Below are 22,816 nucleotides of genomic sequence, written 5' to 3'. Positions count from 1 at the left end.
GGAAGGGAATGAAATTGTAGACCAGATAGCCAAAAGAGATTTGAAACAAGATGTAATTGATATTAATGTTCCACTGGGTAGAGGTGAGGCCAAATGTAAGATCAAAGCCATTTTGATTGATGTGTGGCAGAAGAGATGGAAAAATTAGACCAAGGGTCTGCATTGATATGCCCTCCGAAGAAAGTCAGATTAGGAAGGAAGAGGTGGTTTTTGCCCGATTGTACCTAGTACATTACATCTGGTTGCCAAGCATGTGAATGGTTTGTGTCTGAAGTCTATGGTCGATGTATAGGGTTATTGTTTCAAGTGGCCATGTTTCAAGTGTGTGCAGACGGGTGGAGTATACAGATCGGAGTGAAGAATGGCCTTGTTGCAATTGTGGTTGGGATCATGGCCCAGAGTTTGTGGAGTGCCCTGTAAGGGTGAAGGAGGTTGAGGTGGCAAAAGTTAGGGCGGTACATCTGAGCTCCTATGCGGAGGCAATCAAAATAATTGAGTGAGCAAGTGAAGTTGAAAAAATGGTACTGTAGTTGATGCATCAATGCTCATAGTCAATAGGCCCATTTGACAACCAAGAGAAGCAGACTTGCTGTATGTAAAGAAAGTGGATTTTGTGGCTTTCATTGCAGCTGTGAAGCTGCACAGCTCAAGTAGAAAGGAACTCATTGTAGCTGCAGCAGGAAAAGTATCTGGGTCTTCAGTAATTCACGGCGGAAGATTTACCAGGGTTATTACAGATGGAAGAGGTGCTATCCTCCCAGGCTGAGCCGGTGTAGGGATCAGACATGGATTATTGATTTAAACAGATGAAGACAGGATCATGTTGATGGGAGATTTCGGGTAGTCAGTATTTTTATCGACATTAATTTAGTATTTTGGGATCTTTTATTTCATTCCGCACAGTTGGTGGCGACAATACATATTTTTGCTTGTAGTTCGACATAAAACCCAAAGAAGAAGTGTAACCGGAAAAGAACAGCGACCAAGAACAATTTCCACGTTAGAGTTGTTGTTATTTATACGTTTATTAACACCATGGAACTCAAAATGAACAATTTAACTGCACAACATCACATACTTACAGCACTTGGTTGACAGATGTTATCTGTTTGTCGAGGTAACGCTAGCCAGCTAGTTAGCGGATAACGTTAGCTAACGATGGCTAACAGTATGGTTTTTCACACTCAAATAGCCTCCATCATGGAGGTGCTAGCGAATGCAGCCGTGGCAGAGGTCTGTAAACTCGTAGACGACGATTATGCAGTGTTTCGTTTGGAAATGTCTCAAAGCCAGAAAGAAAACAGGGCATTGCGAAGGAAACTACAGCTTTTCGAACTGAAGGTGGCACGGGAGCGCGTCCTCGGCAGTCGTCCCAGTATTGTCAAGCTCGCCGACAGACACAGAGGAATGGCAAGAGGTACTGTACATGTTGCAGAAGGCCGAGCTTGTGCGGCCTGTCGCGGTTCATATATAGCTCAGTGCCTGTCGCACCGTTCACCTCTGCACATGTGTTCAGATGTGTTCCTCAGAATTGGGTCTTGGTCATATTTTGGATAGTATGCAATAATTCGCCTGATTACTTAGTTATCTTGAGCAAAGACACAATATGATATTTTAACCATATTCTTATCAAATTCTTGATTTACTGCATGTCCTATTATTAAATCAAATTATTGATTTACTGCATGTCCTATTATTAACTCAATGAAAACATTGTGATGCATCAAACATAATACATTTCTCAATAAATAGTTTATCAATAATTTATGAGAAGCGTTATCTTACATCCTTACCAATTATAGCCAGTTTCAAAACTGTCAATAGAGTACAATACAGCGTTGAGCATTAGCTAACCTAACCATCTCTTTTCCCCCAATCACTCTCTCAGGTGAAGGACATCTCACTGGAGGCCACAGGAGTTTTGTGAAGCCAGTGGGACACAATACATGGAGAGATGACCAACCAATCACTGTTGATGAGGGGAGTGGAACCTCAACCCAGCCCGTTATCGTGATAGAGGTTTGTGTAATAGTGTTACATAAAAAAACTACAGTTACTTTGTGAATCAAATGTGGCCGGCTATTCACTTGCTTACATGTACATCCTTATTTATCTGCCATAAGGGAGCTTGTGAAACTTTCTTCCCTACAACATTTATCTGGTAACATATTTAATGGTAATTTAATGGTAACAACCTCTTCTTGTGTCAGTCTGCAGATGCAGAGGCTGCTGGTCCTGGGGTCAAGCAGGAGAAGACTGAAAGAGAGGAGGACCCACAGCAAAGCAGAGACATCCAGACTGGACCGACTGAAATGCCCCCTGTAGCCACGGAGGACACCGCCCCAGCGCAGTCCAGTTACCAACGCATTGTCACTGAGGTCTGTGGAACACCAAACGCTGTCCTAAAGTCAGAGACGGACACTGAGACTTTAACTGTAACACACAGGCTCTTACACACAGGACCTGACCACGGATCAGACCCAGAGAGACTTGGGCTGGGGCCATTGGGCTGTCCTCCTGTTCCCAGCTCAGAATACTTACCGATATTTCACCAGGTCCAGAGGACGGTTCATTCTCGTGGAGATGGTGAGGTGTTATACACAGGCATTGATGACCTGTCTTGTACTTACGCTACAGAGATGGACCCTGGCAACGTATCCTTGGATTTAGAGACACAGAATGATCTGTCTAGAGGGGACTGGAACCGGTACAGTAGTAGTGTATACTCTGAAGGGTGCCTAGATAAGAAAGGAGAGGTTATAGTCGTAGACGAAGTGACTGTGAAAGTGGAGGGCGACGTTCCTCCCACATGGAATGCAAATAGTCACCTAGGAGACAGACACTCACAAGGCAGAGATTTCTTAGATTACAGGGAAAGCTTAGAGACAAATCCAAATGTCGTCCACCCGTTCCGGGATCGCGACCCAGTGTCCACGTCAATGGGGCCTTCCGATTCACACGGCTGTGCCCTTTTGGATCAGGCATTGAACTCAAAAGACAGGGCTAGAGCCCAGGCTCTGGGAGGGGAAGCAACATCTGGCAAAAAACAGGGGGTGAAACCCTTTAGCTGTACCCAGTGTTCTATGCGCTTCGCCCAGGCTGGCAACCTGAAGAGGCACCAGAGGGTCCACACAGGGGAGAAACCATTCAGCTGTACCCAGTGTCACATGTGTTTCGCCCAGGCTGGTGACCTAAAGAGGCACCAGAGGGTCCACACAGGAGAGAGACCTTACAGCTGCCCCCAGTGTGAGAAGAGGTTCTCCCACCAGCACCATCTGAAGATGCACTTGAAGATCCACACTGAAGCGAGGCTGTTCGCCTGTACGCCCTGCGGGAAGAGATTTTCAGATAGGAGCTACCTCAGGATACACCAGCAGAAAAACCATTCCACTCTATAACATAGAAAGTAACCATTTGACTCGATAGCTTCTGACGTTTAGATCAAACCCTGCATTAAAATATTAACTTTCATTGTTGTCAGCAGCACATTTGGATTAACAAGAGTCACAGATTTCAGTGTTGAATATTCCTGGGTAGAATAATGCATCCTACAATACTGTGTAGGCCAGTGGTCACCAACCTATTCAAGATCACTTTCATTGATCTATCGCTCAGAATTTAAAAAAAACATTACTTAACAGCTTTGTAGGAATGAGGTTTGGGCAGTAGGACTAATACATTATCACAGCATACTGGCTATATGCCTGGCCTGCCAATATTTTTTCTTGTCAGACCATATTTCAAAATTCAAGCTTTGTTTACAAAATAGATCAGTTGGTGTAGCAACTTGCTTAGCATAAATTGAAATAATTTGCTTTTTTATTTTACTGGACTGATGGTACCTGCATCTGATTGTCATGGTGCTTTCAATACAAATGAGAGCTCGGGGAAAAAACTAGGTCAAATCATGATGTCAGTAATCTTCAGGTTGGAAAGTCTGAGGTCTAGAAAGATGCCAGAATTTCTGACTTGGAATTCAAAGCAATTCTTTCCAGTTGGATCTCAATTTTTTCAGAGTTCCCAGTTGTTTCGAACACAGCATTAGTCTCAGTGGAGGGAGGGAAAGAACAGCAGAGGGTCCACTTCTCACAGTCACTGCTCTCTCCTACTTTTCCTCTGGTGAGACTGAACAGAGAGAGGGGACACCGTCTTCCACCTGATGGCGAAACTCGAGTCGGAAGTGAAATATTCCTCTTAAAGTAGACACGACGATGGACTAATAATAATAACAACCGCAGGGCTAGCAATACACTTGGCTACTCATTCATTGCAGCTGCATCGTGAGTGGAAGTAGTAGAGAAGAGCATTTTATGTTTTGCAATGGTGCTGAATCATTTTTATTTTTGACATGAACTCACTCGTAAAAACAGCAGCTCTTTACTGTATTCTTTGACAGTCTCTGTGGTCATGGTTTTAAAAGTTATTAAGTCTTACGTAGGCTAGTATCAAACTTTACTGTGGAAGCTCTGTAGGCACAGTGATTTGAGCTACCTGATTGGCCAGTGCAGTAGGCGCACTCACTCGGTCCGCCTGGTAGGTTTGTCTTTTCAAACAAATGGAATGGTCCAAAATGGGAAGACTTTGCTTAACCGGTGACGGCACCTACCGCCAACAGCGCAACACAAATCAAATTTAAAAAGGAGCGCAAGCCTTTATCACAACCTTTATTGTCGTTCTTTTCTACAGAAATGTTTGGTGTGGAATGTCTTGAAGATTGACTGGTTGGTGATCACTGGTGTAGGCTATATGATGTTCACAAATGCCTATTTTATACATCCATTAACCAACTACATTTTTTTCCAAGACACTTTTAATGAGGAAATGAATGCAGTTTATCAAGTTAATGCAGTTTCTTAGTTGAGGTCTGTGTGTGTGTGTGTGGTTTTCACCCTGTTCTGCATTCACCCGACAGCGCTTTAACAAATCTAATCAAGTTCACTGGTCGCATACACAGATTTGCAGATGATATCACAGGTGCAGCCAAGTGCTTGTGTTTCTAGCTCCAACAGTTCAGTAATTAATACCAGGTAGCATAAAACAATACACACATAATCCCGAGTGGCGCAGCGGTCTAAGGCACTGCATCTCAGTGCTAAAGGCGTCACTACAGACACCCTGGTTCAAATCCAGGCTGTATCACAACCGGACGCGATTTGGAGTCCCATAGGGCGGTGCACAATTGGCCCAGTGTCGTCTGGGTTTGGCCGGTGTAGGCCGTCATTGTAAATACAAATTTGTTCTTAACTGACTTGCCTAGTTAAGTAAATGTTAACAAATATATATTTTATATATATATATGTAGAAATTAAGAAATATTAGAACGAGCCTTGTCAGAGTCCGGAATATACAGTGAAAGTATTCATACACTTTGACTTATTCCATATTGTGTTGTGTTACAGCCTGAATTCAAAAACTTGTTTTTAGACATTTTTGCAAATGTATTAATAATGAAATACAGAAATATCTCATTTACGTAAGTGTTCACACCCCTGAGTCAATACTTTGTAGAAGCACCTTTTGGCAGTAATTACAGCTGTGAGTCTGTAAGTCTCTAAGAGCTTTCCACACCTGGATTGTGCAACATTTGCCCATTTATTATTTTCAAAATTCTTCTCTCTTTCAAAGTGGTTGTTGGACATTGCTAGACAACTGTTTTCAGGTTAGATTTTCAAGTAGATTTTAGTCAAAACTGTAACTCGGCCACTCAGGAACATTCAATGTCTTCTTGGTAAGAAACCCCAGTGTTGATTTGGCCTTGTGTTTTAGGTTGTCATGCTGAAAGGTGAATTAATCTCCCAGTGTCTGGTGGAAAGCAGACTGAACCAGGTTTTCCTCTTGGATTTTGCCTGTGGTTAGCTCCATTCCAATTATTTTTTTATCCTGAAAAACTCCCCAGTCCCTAAAGATTACAAGCATACCCACAACATGATGCAGCCATCACTATGATTGAAAATATGGAGAGTGGTACTCAGTGATGTATTGGATTTGCCCCAAACATAACACTTTGTATTCAGAACAAAAAGTTAATTGCTTTGCCACATGTTTTGCAGTATTACGTTAGTGCCTTGTTGCAAACAGAATGCATGTTTTGGAATATTTTTATTCTGTACAGGCTTCCTTTTCACTCTGTAATTTATGTTAGTATTGTGGAGTAACTACAATGTTGTTGATCCATCCTCAATTTTCTCCTATCACAGCCATTAAACAATGTAACTGTTTTAAAGTCACCATTGGCCTCATGGTGAAATCCCTGAGCGGTTTCCTTCCTCTCCGGCAACTGAGATAGGTAGGATGCCTGTTTCTTTGTAGTGACTAGGTGTATTGATACATCATCCAAAGTGTAATTAATAACTTTACCATGCTCAAAGGGATATTCAATGTTTGCTTTTTTTTATTTGTACCAATCTACCAATAGGTGCCCTTCTTTGCGAGGCATTGGAAATCCCTTTCATGGGATTTCCACAACATTCTAAAGGGTCGATTGTGACATCTTGACTTCCAACATTCTATTATATTCACTGTAAACAACAATATAACATTTGACACAAATCTGCTACTTTGACAACTTTCACAAAGTGTGTGTTTGAACTCTTCCTCTACTTTTCTGCTATTCAAATCTGAAATCAGAGCAAAAATATCTAACGATACAGCTGTTTTGGTAACCTCATAAAAAAAAATTCTAACAACTGCAATTCTAACCACTTTCCCAAGAAGTGAGACAAAAAGTTAGTGTAGGAAATCTTCCTCTGCTTTTCAAATATGAAATCAGAACAGGAATAGTTTCTAACAATCAAAGGTTAGAGATGTTTTAGTAACCTCATCGACTGCTTTCATTGAGCTAACGTCCCACTCATGTAACTTCGTTGGTGACATTTCCCTGGTTAGCATAGCAACATTTGGTCTCACTTTGCATTTAATAGCCCTCTTGACTCAGTCTGTTAGATGTGCCACAATTTTTGTTTTCTACAGTTAAGAAGTCACAAAAACATTGAGACCAGTACACACACTCCTTCCAAAAGGATCTGCTGTCCAGATTGACAAGCCCATTTTGACGTTGTTGTACGAGAGAGGGTACGCACAGTTGATACAAGCTACGACCACAGAAAATAATACCCTGCTGGATCCAGTGTTCATTTCACAACCACAAACTTGCTTCCATTCAGATGTGCTGCAGAGATACTGAAGCTATCACAACCCAGTGTATTGCATTTTCACTTCAGACATCTCCCAGGTATGAATCTTGACCAAAACATTGGTATCACATTTCACTGCTTGCATTAGTTCTGTCTTCATTAGCATTAAAAAAAAAAGTATAAATAAAAGGAACGGTCTACATTTGCATTTCAAATAATGAATTTTCACATGTACATTATGCTATACTCAGTTAATGTGTGTCCACGCCGGGGTCAGAGGTGCTCTGAGAGAAAGGGGTTCCCCGTTCCAGGCAGAGAGTCCCTCTACCCACTGATCCTCCTCCAGCCCAGAGAGGACTTCATGAACATCCCTCTGTTGTCCAAATACGTTGTGAAATATATATTTTTTTAATTTACTTAACTTCAGTGCCTCATTGTCTTCTGTTCTCTATTATTACAGTTGTCATATACTTATGACAAGTGTTTGATATACTTCATACTTTATAAAATATTGTAACGACCCTGGGGTTGTAAGTGCGGAAATCGACTCTGCCGCACGAGAATGCTTTTGCGGCACGGTCGATAGCGCGCCGGGGCTCGAAGGTCGAGGGTTCGAGACCTGCTCCCTGCCTGTTTTGTTACACTATGAAGCTTTTTGTCCATCTACTTTCATGGGATTTCCTCAGCATTCTAAAGGGCCCATTGTGACATGACTTCCAAACTTTCAACTTTTGACACAAATCAGCTACTTTGACCACTTTCCCAACAAGTTAGACAATAACTTAGAGCAAATGAAAGAGATCCAGAGAGGATACATTTTAGAAAGGTTGGATTTCTTGTGTGTATAGCCATGGTGATCAACTGCACTGCACTGATGGAGCAGAAATCACATAAATCAAAGATAGATGTGGTAGTTGCAGCAGCAGAGAAATATTTGGGTATGAGGGATTTTAGTACAGAAGACCTACAGGGAGTTCCTCCCAGACCGGCGGCCTGATGTAGGATCTCTTGGGGCCAAAGTAGTGGGATGGGGTGGTGGGTTTGGGGGGATAGCATATAGGTGCAGGGTTAGATAGTGGTGCAATTTAAATGTTTCCCCTTTTCTCTTTTTTTTGGGACCAAAATGTAAAATTCACACTCCGACTTGTGAACAGCAGCTATACGCATCAAAGCGTCCAGTCTGCCGGAAAATCACATTAAGAAGAAGTAAACAACCCAGATAGTGGTCGCACAGGAACAGGCGTATACATTCCTGAATTAGATGTTCAATAATACTGTATGTAGAAGACAAACCGATGAACTCTGCCACTGGGTAGAGGTGAGGCCAAATGTAAGATCAGAGCCTATTTGATAGATGTGTGGCAGAAGAGGTGGGACTCTGAGCCCAAGGGCCAGGATTTATATGCCCTCTAAAGAAAGGTTGGTGGACCAAGATTCAAAGGTCAGATTAGGAAGTTATAGTTGGTGTTCGGTAAGCATAATGCTTTGCGTCTGGAGTGCATGGTTGATGTAACAGTGGAGCATGTGTTGTATTGTTACAGGTATGTTGAGGAGAGGGTGATATTCAAGTGTAGGGTCATTAAGGTTGGGGGGGTTGGAAGGGATTTGGGGGATGGGAGGTCTGTTGGAAGTTAATATGGCTATTTTTTATTTTCTTAGTAGTATGAGGATTTAGTTTTTTGGGTTTTTCTTTTCTATCAAAGTAGAGCTTTGAGAATCGTGATTGACCACGCACTCCAGCACAGTAGGTGGCGGCATGCACCTTAGACGTTTAAGACCGCCAATCTACCAAAGAAGAAGTCAACGGAATCAAGAACGACCAAGATCAATTTCCACGTTAAGCGTTTTTGTTGTTATTTAGACATGTATTAACCCTAGAACTCAAAATATTGATAGATATTATCTAGGTAACGCTAACTAGCTACTAACAATGGCTAACTGTGTGGTTTTTCACACTCAAATAGCCTCCGTTATGGAGGTGCTAGCGAATGCTGCCGTGGCAGAGATCTGTAAACTCGTAGACGACGACTATGCAGTGTTTCGATTGGAAATAACTCAAAGCCAGAAAGAAAACCGGGGATTGCGGAGGAAACTACAGCTACTGGAACTGAAGGTATCACGGGAGCGCGCAGAGAGAACAATGCGAGAGCGCGTCCTCGCCAGTCGTCCCAGTAGTGTCAAGATCCTCGACCAATACAGAGGGATGGCAAGAGGTACATTTTGCAGGACGAGGCTTCTGGGCCTGTTGCCCCGTTCCCCTCTGCGCATGTGTGACTTTAGATGCGTTATTAACCACATAGTTAACCAGAATTGGGTCTTTGACAGTTTTGGAATAGTATGCAATAATTCCCCTGATTACTTAGCAATCTTGCACAAAGACACAATATCATATTCTAACCATATTTTATTTATTTACTGCATTTATTTACTCAATGAAAATAAGATGCATGGAACATAATCTATAAATAGTATATCAAGATGTTTTGCGAAGTGTTACCTTACATCCGTGCCAAATCTAGACAGTGTTGTGTCCGAATACCCATACTTAAACTGCTTACTGTGTACTCATCGTCGCATACTATTTAGCAAGTACCATTAGTAAAAAAGTATGCAGTATGCAACGACCGCAACGCAGTAGCTACTCCTGACTGGCTGAGTAGGTGGGGCAGGACTGAGTGCGGGTGGATTTTTACAAATTCAGCAGACATTACATTAACCAACTTGATAATGATTAATTTCTCTAAATAGAATAGGCCTACTCAGGCTGGTTATAGTTAACTTGTCACATTCGACCTGCACTGTAGCCCAGGGGTCAGCCTGGTCTTATAGACTAGATGTAACATAGTAAAATGTAAATCCGGGAGACCAAATTAGTATGATAGGTTATGTTTGGTATGGTTACATAAGGCAGATGGTTACTTAAGGCAAACAATTTAGTCGGATAACTCGAACATCTAGCAACCCGAAGGTTGCGAGTTTGAATCTCATTACGGACAACTTTAGCATTTTTAGCTAATTGGCAACTTTAACTACTTACTTTTTTTTAGGTACTTTGCAACTACATAGCATGTTATCTATCCCCCTAACCTTAACCCCTAGCCTAGCTAATGTTAGCCAGCTAGCATTCATAGCATATGTTCTGCAAATTCGTAACATATCATACGAAATGGGTGATTCAAATCAAATGTATTTATAAAGCCCTTCTTACATCAGCTGATGTTACAAAGTGCTATACAGAAATCCAGCCTAAAACTCCAAACAGCAAGCAATGCAGGTGTAGAAGCACGGTGGCAAGGAAAAACTCCCTAGAAAGGCCAGAACCTAGGAAGAAACCTAGAGGAACCAGGCTATGAGGGGTTGTGCCGGGTGGTTGTGCCGGGTGGAGATTATAACAGAACATGGCCAAGATGTTCAAATGTTCATAGATGACCCGCAGGGTCAAATAATAACAATCACAGTGGTTGTTGAGGGTGCAACAGGTCAGCACCTCAGGAGTAAATGTCGGTTGGCTTTTCAAAGCCAATCATTCAGAGTATCTCTACCGCTCCTCCTGTCTCTAGAGAGTTGAAAACAGCAGGTCTGGGACAAGTAGCACATCCGGTGAACAGGTCAGGGTTCCATAGCCGCAGGCAGAACAGTTGAAACTCGAGCAGCAGCACGGCCAGGTGGACTGGGGACAGCAAGGAGTCATCAGGCCAGGTAGTCCTGAGGCATGGTCCTAGGGCTCAGGTCCTCCTCCGAGAGAGAATACTTAAATTCACACAGGACACCGGATAAGACAGGAGAAATACTCCAGATATAACAGACTGACCCTAGCCCCCGACACAAACTACTGCAGCATAAATACTGGAGGCTGAGACCGGAGGGGTCGGGAGACACTGTGGCCCCGTCTGACGATACCCCCGGACAGGGCCAAACAGGCAGGATATAACCCCACCCACTTTTCCAAAGCACAGCGCCCACACCACTAGGGGGATATATTCAAACCACCAACTTATCATCCTGAGACAAGGCCGAGTATAGCCCACAAAGATCTCCGCCACGGCACATCCCAAGGGGGACACCAACCCGGACAGGAAGATCACGTCAGTGACTCTACCCACTCAAGTGACGCACCCCTCCTAGGGACGGCATGGAAGAGCACCTGTAATAGGGTTAGAGGCAGAGAATCCCAGTGGAGAGAGGGGAACTGGCCATGCAGAGACAGCAAGGGCGGTTCGTTGCTCCAGTGCCTTTCTGTTCACCTTCATACTCCTGGGCCAGACTACAGTCAATCATAGGACCTACTGAAGAGATGAGTCTTCAACAAAGACTTAAAGGTTGAGACCGAATCTGCGTCTCTCACATGGATAGGCAGACCATTCCATAAAAATTTAGCTCTATAGGAGAAATCCCTGCCTCCAGCTGTTTGCTCCCATGCTTTTCTAGGGACAGTAAGGAAGCCTGTGTCTTGTGACCGTAGGTATGTACGGCAGGACCAAACCGGAAAGATAGGTAGGAGCAAGCCCATGTAATGCTTTGTAGGTTAGCAGTAAAACCTTGGAATCAGCCCTTGCCTTAACAGGAAGCCAGTGTAGAGAGGCTAGCACTGGAGTAATATGATCAATAGTCAAGATTCTAGCAGTCATGTTTAGCACTAACTAAAGTTTATTTAGTGCTTTATCCGGGTAGCCGGAAAATAGAGCATTGCAGTAGTCTAACCTAGAAGTGACAAAAACATGGATGAATTTTTCTGCATTATTTTTGGACAGAAAGTTTCTGATTTTCTAATGTTACGTAGATGGAAAAAAGCTTTCCTTGAAACAGTCTTGATATGTTCGTCAAAAGAGAGATCAGGGTCCAGAGTAATGCCGAGGTCCTTCACAGTTTTATTTGAGACGAATGTACAACCATCAAGATTAATTGTCAGATTCAACAGAAGATCTCTTTGTTTCTTGGGACCTAGAACAAGCATCTCTGTTTTGTCCGAGTTTAAAAGTAGAACATTTGCCCTCCATCCTCTTCCCTATGTCTGAAACACAGGCTTCCAGGGAGGACAATTTTGGGGCTTCACCATGTTTCATTGAAATGTACAGCTGTGTGTCATCTGCATAGCAGTGAAAGTTAACATTATGTTTCCTAATGACATCACCAAGAGGTAAAATATATAGTGAAAACAATAGTGGTCCTAAAACGGAGCCTTGAGGAACACTGCAATTTACATTTGATTTGTCAGAGGACAAACCATCCACAGAGACAAACTGATATCTTTCCGACAAATAAGATCTAAACCAGGCCAGAACTTGTCCGTGTAGACCAATTTGGGTTTCCAATCTCTCCAAAAGAATGTGGTGATCGATGGTATCAAAAGCAGCACTAAGGTCTAGGAGCATGAGGACAGATGCAGAGCCTCAGTCTGACGCCATTAAAATATTTACCACCTTCACAAGTGCAATCTCACTGCTATGATATTATCTAAAACCAGACTGAAGCGTTTCGTATACATTGTCTTCAGGAAGGCAGTGAGTTTCTGCGCAACAGCTTTTTCTAAAATTGTTGAGAGGAATGGGAGATTCGATATAGGCCGATAGTTTTTAAAATATTTTCTGGGTACACATCCGGTGGATAGAGAGCCCTTTATTATGTTCAACATAGGAGGGCCAAGCACAAGAAGCAGCTCTTTCAGTGGTTTAGTTGGAATAGGGTCCAGTATGCAGCTTGAAGGTTTAGAAGCCATGATTATTTTCATCAATGTGTCAAGAGATATAGTACTAAAAAACTTGAGTGACTCCCTTGATCCTTGGTCCTGAAAGAGTTGTGCAGACAGGACAACTGAGCTTTGGAGGAATACGCAGATGTAAAGAGGAGTCGGTAATTTGCTTTCTAATGATCATGATCTTTTCCTCAAAGAAGTTCATAAAATGTATCACTGCTGAAGTGAAAGCCATCCTCTCTTAGGGAATGCTGCTTTTTAGTTAGCTTTGCGACAGTATCAAATGATTTTTTGGATTGTTCTTATTTTCCTCAATTAAGTTGGAAAATAGGATGATCAAGCAGCAGTGAGGGCTCTTCGATACTGCACGGTACTGTCTTTCCAATCTAGTCGGAAGACTTCCAGTTTGGTGTAGCGCCATTTCCTTTCCAATTTTCTGGAGGCTTGCTTCAGAGCTCAGGTATTTTCTGTATACCAGGGAGCTAGTTTCTTAAGACAAATGTTTTTGGTTTTTAGGGGTGCGACTGCATCTAGGGTATTGCACAAGGTTAAAATTAGTTCCTCAGTTGGGTGGTTAACTGATTTTTGTCCTCTGACGTCCTTGGGTAGGCGGAGGGAGTCTGGAGAGGCATCTTGGAAGCTTTGGGTTGTCCGAGAATTTATAGCACAACTTTTGATGATCCTTGGTTGGGGTCTGAGCAGATTATTTGTTGCGATTGCAAACGTAATAAAATGGTGGTCCGATAGTCCAGGATTATGAGGAAAAACATTTAAGATCCACACAACTACCTCTTTCCCTACTGTATTTGTTTTATTTATTTATTTTGCTCCTTTGCACCCCATTATTTTTAATTCTACTTTGCACATTCTTCCACTGCAAATCTACCATTCCAGTGTTTTACTTGCTATATTGTATTTACTTTGCCACCATGGCCTTTTTTTGCCTTTACCTCCCTTATCTCACCTCATTTGCTCACATCGTATATAGACTTGTTTATACTGTATAATTGACTGTATGTTTGTTTTACTCCATGTGTAACTCTGTGTCGTTGTATGTGTCGAACTGCTTTGCTTTATCTTGGCCAGGTCGCAATTGTAAATGAGAACTTGTTCTCAACTTGCCTACCTGGTTAAATAAAGGTTAAATAAATAAAAATTTGTTACACTAGGTCCAGAGTATGACTGTGGCAGTGAATAGGTCCGGAGACATGTTGGACAAAACCAAGAGTCGATGATGGCTCCGAAAGCCTTTTGGAGTGAGTCTGTGGACTTTTACATGTGAATATTATCTGCTATTATTACAAGGTCCGATAGAAATTCAGGGAACTCAGTGAGGAACGCTGTATATGGCCCAGGAGGCCTGTAAAACAGTAGCTATAAAGTGATTGAGTAGGCTGCATAGATTTCATGACTAGAAGCTCAAAAGACAAAAACGTAGTTTATTTTTTTGTGAATTGAAATTTGCTATTATAAATGTTAGCAACACCTCCGCCTTTGCGGGATGCGCGGGGGATATGGTCACTAGTGTAACCAGGAGGTAAGGCCGCATTTAACACAGTCAATTTATCAGGCTTAAACCATGTTTCAGTCAGGCCAGTCACATCAAGATTATGATCAGTGATTCATTCATTCATTGACTATAACTGCCTTGGAAGTGAGGGATCTAACATTATGTAGCCGTATTTTGAGATGTGAGGTATCACAATCTCTTTCAATAATGGCAGGAATGGAGGTGGTCTTTATTCCAGTGAGATTGCTAAGGCGAACACCACCATGTTTAACCTAGGTCGAGTCACAGACACGGTCTCAATGGGGATAGCTGAACTGACTACACTGACTGTGCTAGTGGCAGACTCCACTATGCTGGCAGGCTGGCTAACAGCCTGCTACCTGGCCTATACTCTATCTCATTGTGGAGCTGATTATTTTGAGAACAAAATCTACATCTTCCCAATTAAGTAGCCTACTTGTTGTTTGGCTACTGTTAGTGTTTAAATACTGGAGAGTTGAGACCAAATCACGGACGCTGGACAGAGTGGATTTCAGTTGTAACAAAAGACAGTTTTAATGAGTCAAAGATATCTTGTCCCGCAGTTTTACGTGCACGGACCTAGTTCACATAACTCGGCAAGGAGTCAAAGAGGCCTTATACAACGGTTACATTCATTTTTATACATAGAATAAAGTAGGTGGAGTCTTGTCGTTTCGGTCTTCTTGACTGGTCGGAGGGTTGGAGGCGGGCCTTGCTCTAGCCAGAGCAGAAGCCCCATTGGTGCACAGCAGAGCCTTATCCTGAGCATCCGACCAATAGAGGGGGTCAGTCTTGTGGCTGGGTGTATGTGTTCTTGCGACGGAATGTCTTTGTTTATATGAGCTATGTGTATGAATATTTATATAACAAATCCCCCTCTTCACGTCTATTAGACGTGAAAACTATAGCAGAAAGGTGGCGTTTGCAATCGTGGGTATACATAAGGTGGTGCTTCTAACCTTGTCTGGTTTGCATGGTGGGTCTGTAGGTGTAGTGCTACGTTTGGGACGGGAGTGATTGGAGGGAGTGATATCAGGAAAGGAGTTAGGGACATGTGTAGGGGTCGGTGTACGTGATGTGGCAGGGTGAAATAGTTGTTCAATTAACCATGTGAAAGTCCTAGGGTTACTCCAAATATCAGTAGGAATATCACAAATAAGGGACCAGATATCCCCAGCCTCACCCAGAGAGGGAGAAATTTCCCTCTAACTGGGCGAGGTTCCCTTCTCAGGGGAGGCGGAGTTTGATGCCGCATCACCTGAGGAAGGAGTGTCTTCATTTGGAATCGAATTTAGGCCGCTCAAATCAGCTCTGACTTCAGTCAGTGTTCTAGAAGGAATTGGGGCTGGGGTGCAATGTGTAAGGTGGTGCCAAGGTGCGCCTGATTTACCTTTGACCTGGACTGAGTGTGAAGTAACCTCCTTCACTTCGTACGGTCCAGTCCACCTGGGTTCCAGCCACTTTCTCTTGTGGACTTTAACCCTCACCCAGTCACCAACCTTTACCTTCAGTAGTGGCGTGTCCCCCGGCAGCTCCCCCTCCTGGACCTTGTGAACCTGGGTAGAGAGTGCTGCAGAGAGAACCGTCAGTTTTTTCACATAATTAGACATTACAATTTGTTGTACATCAAGGGCGGGCATATGACCTCCCTCCCTTGGTGGACCATGCATGACTCTACCAGTCATTATCCCATGAGGCACATACTTTAGCTATCTTAGCTTTTGCTTTTGGTTTGACGTTCCACCAGATTTTGGGATTGGGGCCTGTACACAGATCCAAATCTGTGGGTTATGCCAAATCTTTCTTCCACCTGTCTCAGGTGTTTGTTAAATGTGAGCCATTTGTCAAATTTGATTTGTCTTGGGATGCCATACCTGGGTATTAGTTTGGTTTGTAGCCACTCAAAGACTGACCTAGCATCCTCCCCTTTTGTTAGTATTGCCTCTACCCATTTGGAGAACCTATCTACTATAACTAGGAGATAGCGTTTGCCTTTAGATACATTGTCGGGGCCCATGTCGGTGTAGTCTATACTAATATCCTGAAAACCTGCATTAGGTATTAAGTATGAGCCCATTGGTGTTCGATATGGTTTCTTTGGGTTGTGTCTGTCACAAACATTGCATTCGTCACAAAATAAATCATCGTCATAAAATAAGTCAGTCATATTTTTTATGTGAGAGTGCCACCAGATGTGCGAGGCCTTTTGGAGGGTCTTTAGTTTGCCTTCGTGTGTGGGGCCATGTGCTTCTCATAAAAGTTCTGGGTCCATCAGTGTGGCCTGCTTCATGGGCATGGGCTGAGTCTGTATAGATATTCACAGTCTTTCCTTTTCCTCTGAGGGCCTGCGTCAATCCGATGATTTCAGCTAATTTGGCCGATGCTGGTTGAGGGATGATGGCTGATTGAAGGGTGACATCACGAGGTGAGCTGTTTTTTCAATAGCTTTTGCTACTGCAGCAACGTATCTGGAGCATGTTGACTGTCCTACCTCAATGTGGTCAAGTTTGAAGAGTAGTACATCAACACCCTTCTCTCCCCCTCTTGTTTCTGGAATAGGACGGATGAGGTGAATCCTTCCCTTTCAGAAACATCCAAATGGAACTTGTTCTTGTAGTCAGGTGCAGTCAGAGCTGCTGCCGCTGATAGATCTGTTTTCAGGAGTGCTATGGCTGTTGATGCTTCAGCCGTCCAGGCCAGGGGTGCATGGAGGTTCCTTGATCGTAGGATGACCGGTGCTGCCACCCCCTCTGGGCCACACCCAATGGTACAACACCTGATAGGTGGGGTCAGGTGCATCATGTCTTCGTCCCAGTCTGCAGTGTAGAGACAGTCATCAGTTTCTGTTGCATTGAGTGTGCAATGGATCTCAGCTTGGGGAGTCTTATATGGGTGCAGAGTGTAGATTTGAGCTTTCAGTTGGTTGAACTTAAACTGGATGTGAGGGGTGGCAGGCCCTGTGGGTAGGCATTTTAGCCAGTACACTTCTTGGGCTTCAGACAGTGTGGTCATCGGCAGGAGTGGCATCCTCATCATTCTTACTGGGCGATCAGGTGTTGAAGTGGGAGGGTTCGTTGTAATCTTGCTGCTCCTGCTGCATGTGTCTAGGAGAGGGTCCTCTTCCTCTTCCTGGTGCCCCTCCACGTCCTCTTTCTCTTTCTCTCCATTGCTGTTGCTGCGGGGAGAGTGGTTTTGTGCAATATCTGGCATAGTGACCGGGAATTCCGCAGTTATACCACTGGTAGTTTCCCCCTCTGTATGGTCCAGTGTAGGGGCCTCGTTGAGCCCGTTGCTGTTGCAGGATATACCGCTGTGGGGGAGGGTAATGGGGTGGTGGGGCTGCCTGCTGTTGGATCATCTGAGAGACAGTCTGTGCCACGATCTGAGTGTTATCTGGCTGCTCCCCTTGGTCTTGAGTTTCTACTGCAATCATTTGTTTGGGCGTGGTGGCTGCAGACATTTTATCTAAGTCGTCTGATAATGTGTATAATGCGTTTATCAAAGTTTTAGTCAGTCCTTTGTGTGGTGTTTATTTCTATTTTTGTATGCCCAGCCCGTACTGTGGTGTTAGCTCAAACTTCTCTCGCCCCCACCCTGGCACAGAAAGATCTTATCAGTAATGTGGTTGCAGTTACGTGTGTGCCTCTCCGGCATGTAATTTGAATCTGTTCAGCGATTTGTTTAGGTAATTTTCTAGAAATGATTCGGCGATTTCCTTTCGGAACAATATATCAGTGAATATATGCGGTTCTATAACAATTTTCAGAGTAATTCTAGCTCTGTAGGAAATATAGATAGAATTTCTAGAAAACTAAGAGTTGTTCAGTGAATTATTTAAATACTTTCTGTAAACAATTCAGTAACTTCCTTTATGAACTTATATCAGTAAATTTGAGCGATTCTATAGCAATTGTCAGAATAATTTTAAACTTTAGACAATATCAACAGGAATGAAAAAAGCGAAAATCAGTATTCCAGCCCGGCTGCTGTCAATCAAAGTTGCACGGCCATTCGATACTAAGGTAGCTTTGTCTATCAGCACGTGTGCCTAATAGCCCAGTTACGTATCCCAACCTAGCGGTTTACTCCGCGACAAACGTTTCTTTCAGTTTAATTTCCCCGGTCTCAGAATCATGGAATGTCAACTCTGGTTCATATTATGTTTATTGTTTGATGTGCAATAGCCACATCATTCCCGATCTCTGTCTTGTGGAACGCCAAACTTACATATCCTGTATCTACTCGACTACACCTCTTACATAACCTATTAAATAATACACAGCTTTTTTAATAGGGCATTTTTCATGCAGATTCATTCAATCTAACCACACCTCCACAAGACCTATTCGATATTATATGTATCAACAGGAGATTTTACTTGCAGATTCGGTTCATCTATCATTCAACTATAACCACACCTCCACAAGACCTTATTCGATAGTACAGAACGTATCAAAATAGGACATTTTTACTTGCAGATTCGGTTCATCTATCATTCAACTATAACCACACCTCCACAAGACCTTATTCGATAGTACAGAACGTATCAAAATAGGACATTTTTACTTGCAGATTCGGTTCATCTATCATTCAACTATAACCACACCTCCACCAGACCCTATTTGATAGTACAGAACGTATCAAAATAGGACATTTTTACTTGCAGATTCAGTTCATCTATCATTTATTAATTCGTATGAAATTCTCATTGAATTTCCAACATCCATAATTGTGTCCTTTACGTGTTAAAACACAGCCACTATTTAACGTCACCTCTATACACAACCCAATACATATATAATTAGGACAGTTTTCTATGCAGATTTCAGAACAAATAGGAGGAATTTAACACATTGGTCAATCACAATTCACACATTCCTATTAAAATAACTGAGTATAGGCCAATTAATAGGAGTATTTGTTTTCTTTTTTTCTACAAAACAAGATATCTTTAATCAATGTCTTAGGTTCTTATGTAAAAAAATTTGGGCACCGATTCATACTCACGCCCAGTACTTTCTGATCAAAATTTGGTTTAGGCTATAATACAATATGCAGATTTCGATTTAACAGGCTCTGCTCACCTTATATAGAGCGCTCCGATCAGATTTCCTGAGGCAAGATGAATGGCTGGGGAAGTCACTCTTCCGTCTGATTTTTTAGCCGTGATCAGTCTCGTCCTCTCACACTAACTTATCATAGATCGAATTCAAGAATAACCATCCTACGCTACCAAGTTCTGTTAGTGTTTAAATACTGGAGAGTTGAGACCAAATCACGAACGCTGGACAGAGTGGATTTCAGTTGAAACAAAAGACAGTTTTAATGAGTCAAAGATATCTTGTCCCGCAGTTTTACGTGCACGGACCTAGTTCACATAACTCGGCAAGGAGTCAGGTGAAAAAGAGGCCTTATACAACGGTTACATTCATTTTCATACATAGAATAAAGTAGGTGGAGTCTTGTCGTTTCGGTCTTCTTGACTGGTCGGAGGGTTGGAGGCGGGCCTTGCTCTAGCCAGAGCAGAATATATGAGCTATGTGTATGAATATTTATATAACACTACTCAAAGAGAAATAGGGCAAATCACTCGCAGCTCACTTCTTCCAATGCATTGTGGGAAAGTGTGCATCTAATTCTACTAGATAAAGAGCTGAGATGAGTATAACATCCTGGCATTTAAACCATCTCGATCATCGAAAATTCACATAATTCTATTTTCGCATACTGAGAATGCATCATGCGCGATTTAGTTTTTTCACGCTAATCGTTGATTTCGGTAGCGTATCCCCTTATCTAATTGATCAGCTGTTGTCAAAGGCGAAATCAGTATTTCAAGTATACTAGATTTTTGAAATGTCGCATACTATTACACTTTGTTTTTGCATACTATGGGAAATAGTATGGCAAGTATGGGAATTCGGACACATCCACTGTCAAAACTGTCAATGGTGTACTATATGGCGTTGAGCATTGACAGTAGCTAACTTAACCACCTCTTTTCCCTCAATCGCTCTCTCTGGTGAAGGACATCTCTCTGGAGGCCACAAGAGCTTTGTGAAGCCAGCAAGAGACAATACATGGAGAGATGACCAACCAATCACTGTTGATGAGGGGAGTGGAACCTCATCCCAGCACATTATGGTGATAGAGGTTAGTGTAATAGTGTAACATAAAAAAATTACAGTACATCAAATAGGCCGTCATTGTAAATAAGAATTTGTTCTTAACTGACTTGCTTATAAATAAAGGTTTTTAAAAAAACAAACAATTAACTTGCTAACATGTACATCCTAATTTATAGCTTGTTAGACTTCACTATGACGTTGTTATCCAATTCAAATCATGTACCGATAATAACCTCCTCTCTTCTTGTGTCAGTCTGTAGATGTAGAGGCTGCAGGTCCTGGAGGATCGTCTCTGGTCAAGCAGGAGAGGACTGAAGAAGACGACCCACAACAAAACAGAAACATCCAGACTGAAGCAGCGGCTGGAGTGGCATCCCCTTTAGCCACAAAGTACCTCACCGCCTCACCCCAGCCCAGGACCAAAGCCAACATCACAGAGGACAGTGGAACGCTGAACGCTGTCCTCAAGTCAGAGACCGACACAGAGACTTTAATTGTAACACAAAGGCTTTTACACACAGGATCTGACCACAGGTCAGACCCAGAGAGACTGGGGCTGGGGCCACTTGGCTGTCCTCCTGCTCCTGGCTCAGAGTATTTACTTTACAGTAACCCGAGCCCAAGGACAGTTCATTCCCATCGAGATGCAGGTGACGCGTTAGAGACGGGCAATGATCCGTCTTGTTCTTACAATACAGAGGTGGACCCTGGCAACATGCCCTTGGGTTTAGAGACACATAATGATCTGTCTAGAGGGGACTGGAACCGGTACAGTAGTAGCGTATACTCTGAAGGGTGCCTAGATAAGAAAGAGGAGGTTATAGTGGTAGATGAGGTGACTGTGAAAGTGGAGGGCGATGCTCCTCCCACATGGAATGCAGATAGTCATCTAGGAGACAGACACTCACAGGGCAGAGATTTGTTAGATTACAAAGGAAGCTTAGGGACAAATCAAAATGTCGCCACCCACTCCCCTTTACACGCGTTCAGGGATCGCGACCCAGTGTCCACGACAATGGGGCCTTCCGATTCACACGGCAACATCCTTTTCAATCAGGTATTGAACTCGAAGGACCAAAGGACCAAGGCTCAGGCAGGGGGAGCAACATCAGACAATAGTAATGAGAAACGGTTCCTCTGCATGTTCTGTAACAAAGGGTTCAGCTGCCTCCAGAAGTTGGAGATCCACCAGAGGGTCCACACAGGGGTGAAACCCTTCAGCTGTACCCAGTGTCATATGCGCTTCTCCCACTCGTCCAGCCTTAAGAGGCACCAGAGGGTCCACACAGGGGTGAAACCATTCAGCTGTACCCAGTGTCACATGCGCTTCGCCCAGGCTGGTGACTTGAAGAGGCACCAGAGGGTCCACACGGGGGAGAAACCCTATAGCTGTACCCAATGTCACATGCGCTTCGCCCAGGCTGGCAACCTGAAGATGCACCTGAAGGTCCACACGGGAGAGAGGCCGTTTGCCTGTACGGACTGCGGGAAGAGGTTCTCTGAGAGGAGCTACCTCATGATACACCAGCAGAAAAACCATTCCACTCTAGAACATAGAAAGTAACCTTTCCACTCGTTAGATCAAACTCCGCATTAAAGACAAAGATACAATTTCATTGTTATCAGCAGAAAAGATCCAGAGATCCATTTGGAATAACAAGAGTAACAGATTTCAGTGTTGAATATTCCTGGGTAGAATATTGCATCCAGACATAGTAGATATATAAGCCGAAAAAGTCTGTTATATATTGTGTTTGTACTGTGTAGACTATATAATGTTCACAAATGCCTATTTCATTACGTCCATTCAACTACTTTAGTTTTTTCCCCAATACACTTTTAATGAGAATGTATGCAGTTTATTAAGTTCATGCAGATTTTTTGTTGAGACGTGGTTTTCATATGGTGTATTTCAAACGTGTTTATGTTTAATAAACACAAAATGGGACTTTTAAATTCTAAGACTTTCATTGAGACTCCCTTTAACATACATCATATCTGATCTCACCCTATTCTGCATACACAAAACAGTGCTTATAAGCAAATAACTTACTAAATAATACTAACAAACCTACTGTACACGTCAAAATAGTTAGTCAGGTTGGTCTGACTTTTGACTTATCACAGCTGACTTATTTTTACCCACAGCAATGTTTATGTCCACCATGATGGGTTTAACAACAATGAAGTCATTGTGTAACTACAGTATAGGACTTAAACGTATCTGTGCGTGTGTACGTACCTGAGGGAGTGTATGTCTGTGTAATCTGTATCACCTGTCTCTTCCAGGAGGAGGGTCCAGAGGTGCTGCTTGTGAAGAGGGAGGGATGTG

The 22,816-nt window shown here is 42.9% G+C and overlaps 2 protein-coding genes across 2 annotated transcripts; both read left to right on the top strand.

Annotated features, from left to right (window-relative positions):
- The first annotated feature begins 950 nt into the window (after nt 1–950).
- On the top strand, nt 951–6,227 carry LOC139374747 (uncharacterized). The gene is made up of 3 exons (XM_071115874.1): nt 951–1,417; nt 1,889–2,019; nt 2,211–6,227. Exons 1-3 carry the CDS (start codon nt 1,159–1,161, stop codon nt 3,396–3,398), a joined length of 1,578 nt encoding a protein of 525 aa, XP_070971975.1. The 5' UTR covers nt 951–1,158; the 3' UTR covers nt 3,399–6,227.
- A 2,679-nt stretch (nt 6,228–8,906) lies between these two features.
- Nucleotides 8,907–22,440, top strand: LOC139374745 (uncharacterized). The gene is made up of 3 exons (XM_071115870.1): nt 8,907–9,346; nt 20,385–20,509; nt 20,738–22,440. Exons 1-3 carry the CDS (start codon nt 9,064–9,066, stop codon nt 22,046–22,048), a joined length of 1,719 nt encoding a protein of 572 aa, XP_070971971.1. The 5' UTR covers nt 8,907–9,063; the 3' UTR covers nt 22,049–22,440.
- Nucleotides 22,441–22,816: the final 376 nt, after the last annotated feature.

This window comes from Oncorhynchus clarkii, chromosome 19 (assembly GCF_045791955.1).
Source record: "Oncorhynchus clarkii lewisi isolate Uvic-CL-2024 chromosome 19, UVic_Ocla_1.0, whole genome shotgun sequence".
Lineage (NCBI taxonomy): Eukaryota > Metazoa > Chordata > Actinopteri > Salmoniformes > Salmonidae > Oncorhynchus > Oncorhynchus clarkii.
The sequence above is the reverse complement of the archived record's forward strand: the minus strand, read 5'-3'. Positions and strand labels throughout refer to the sequence as shown.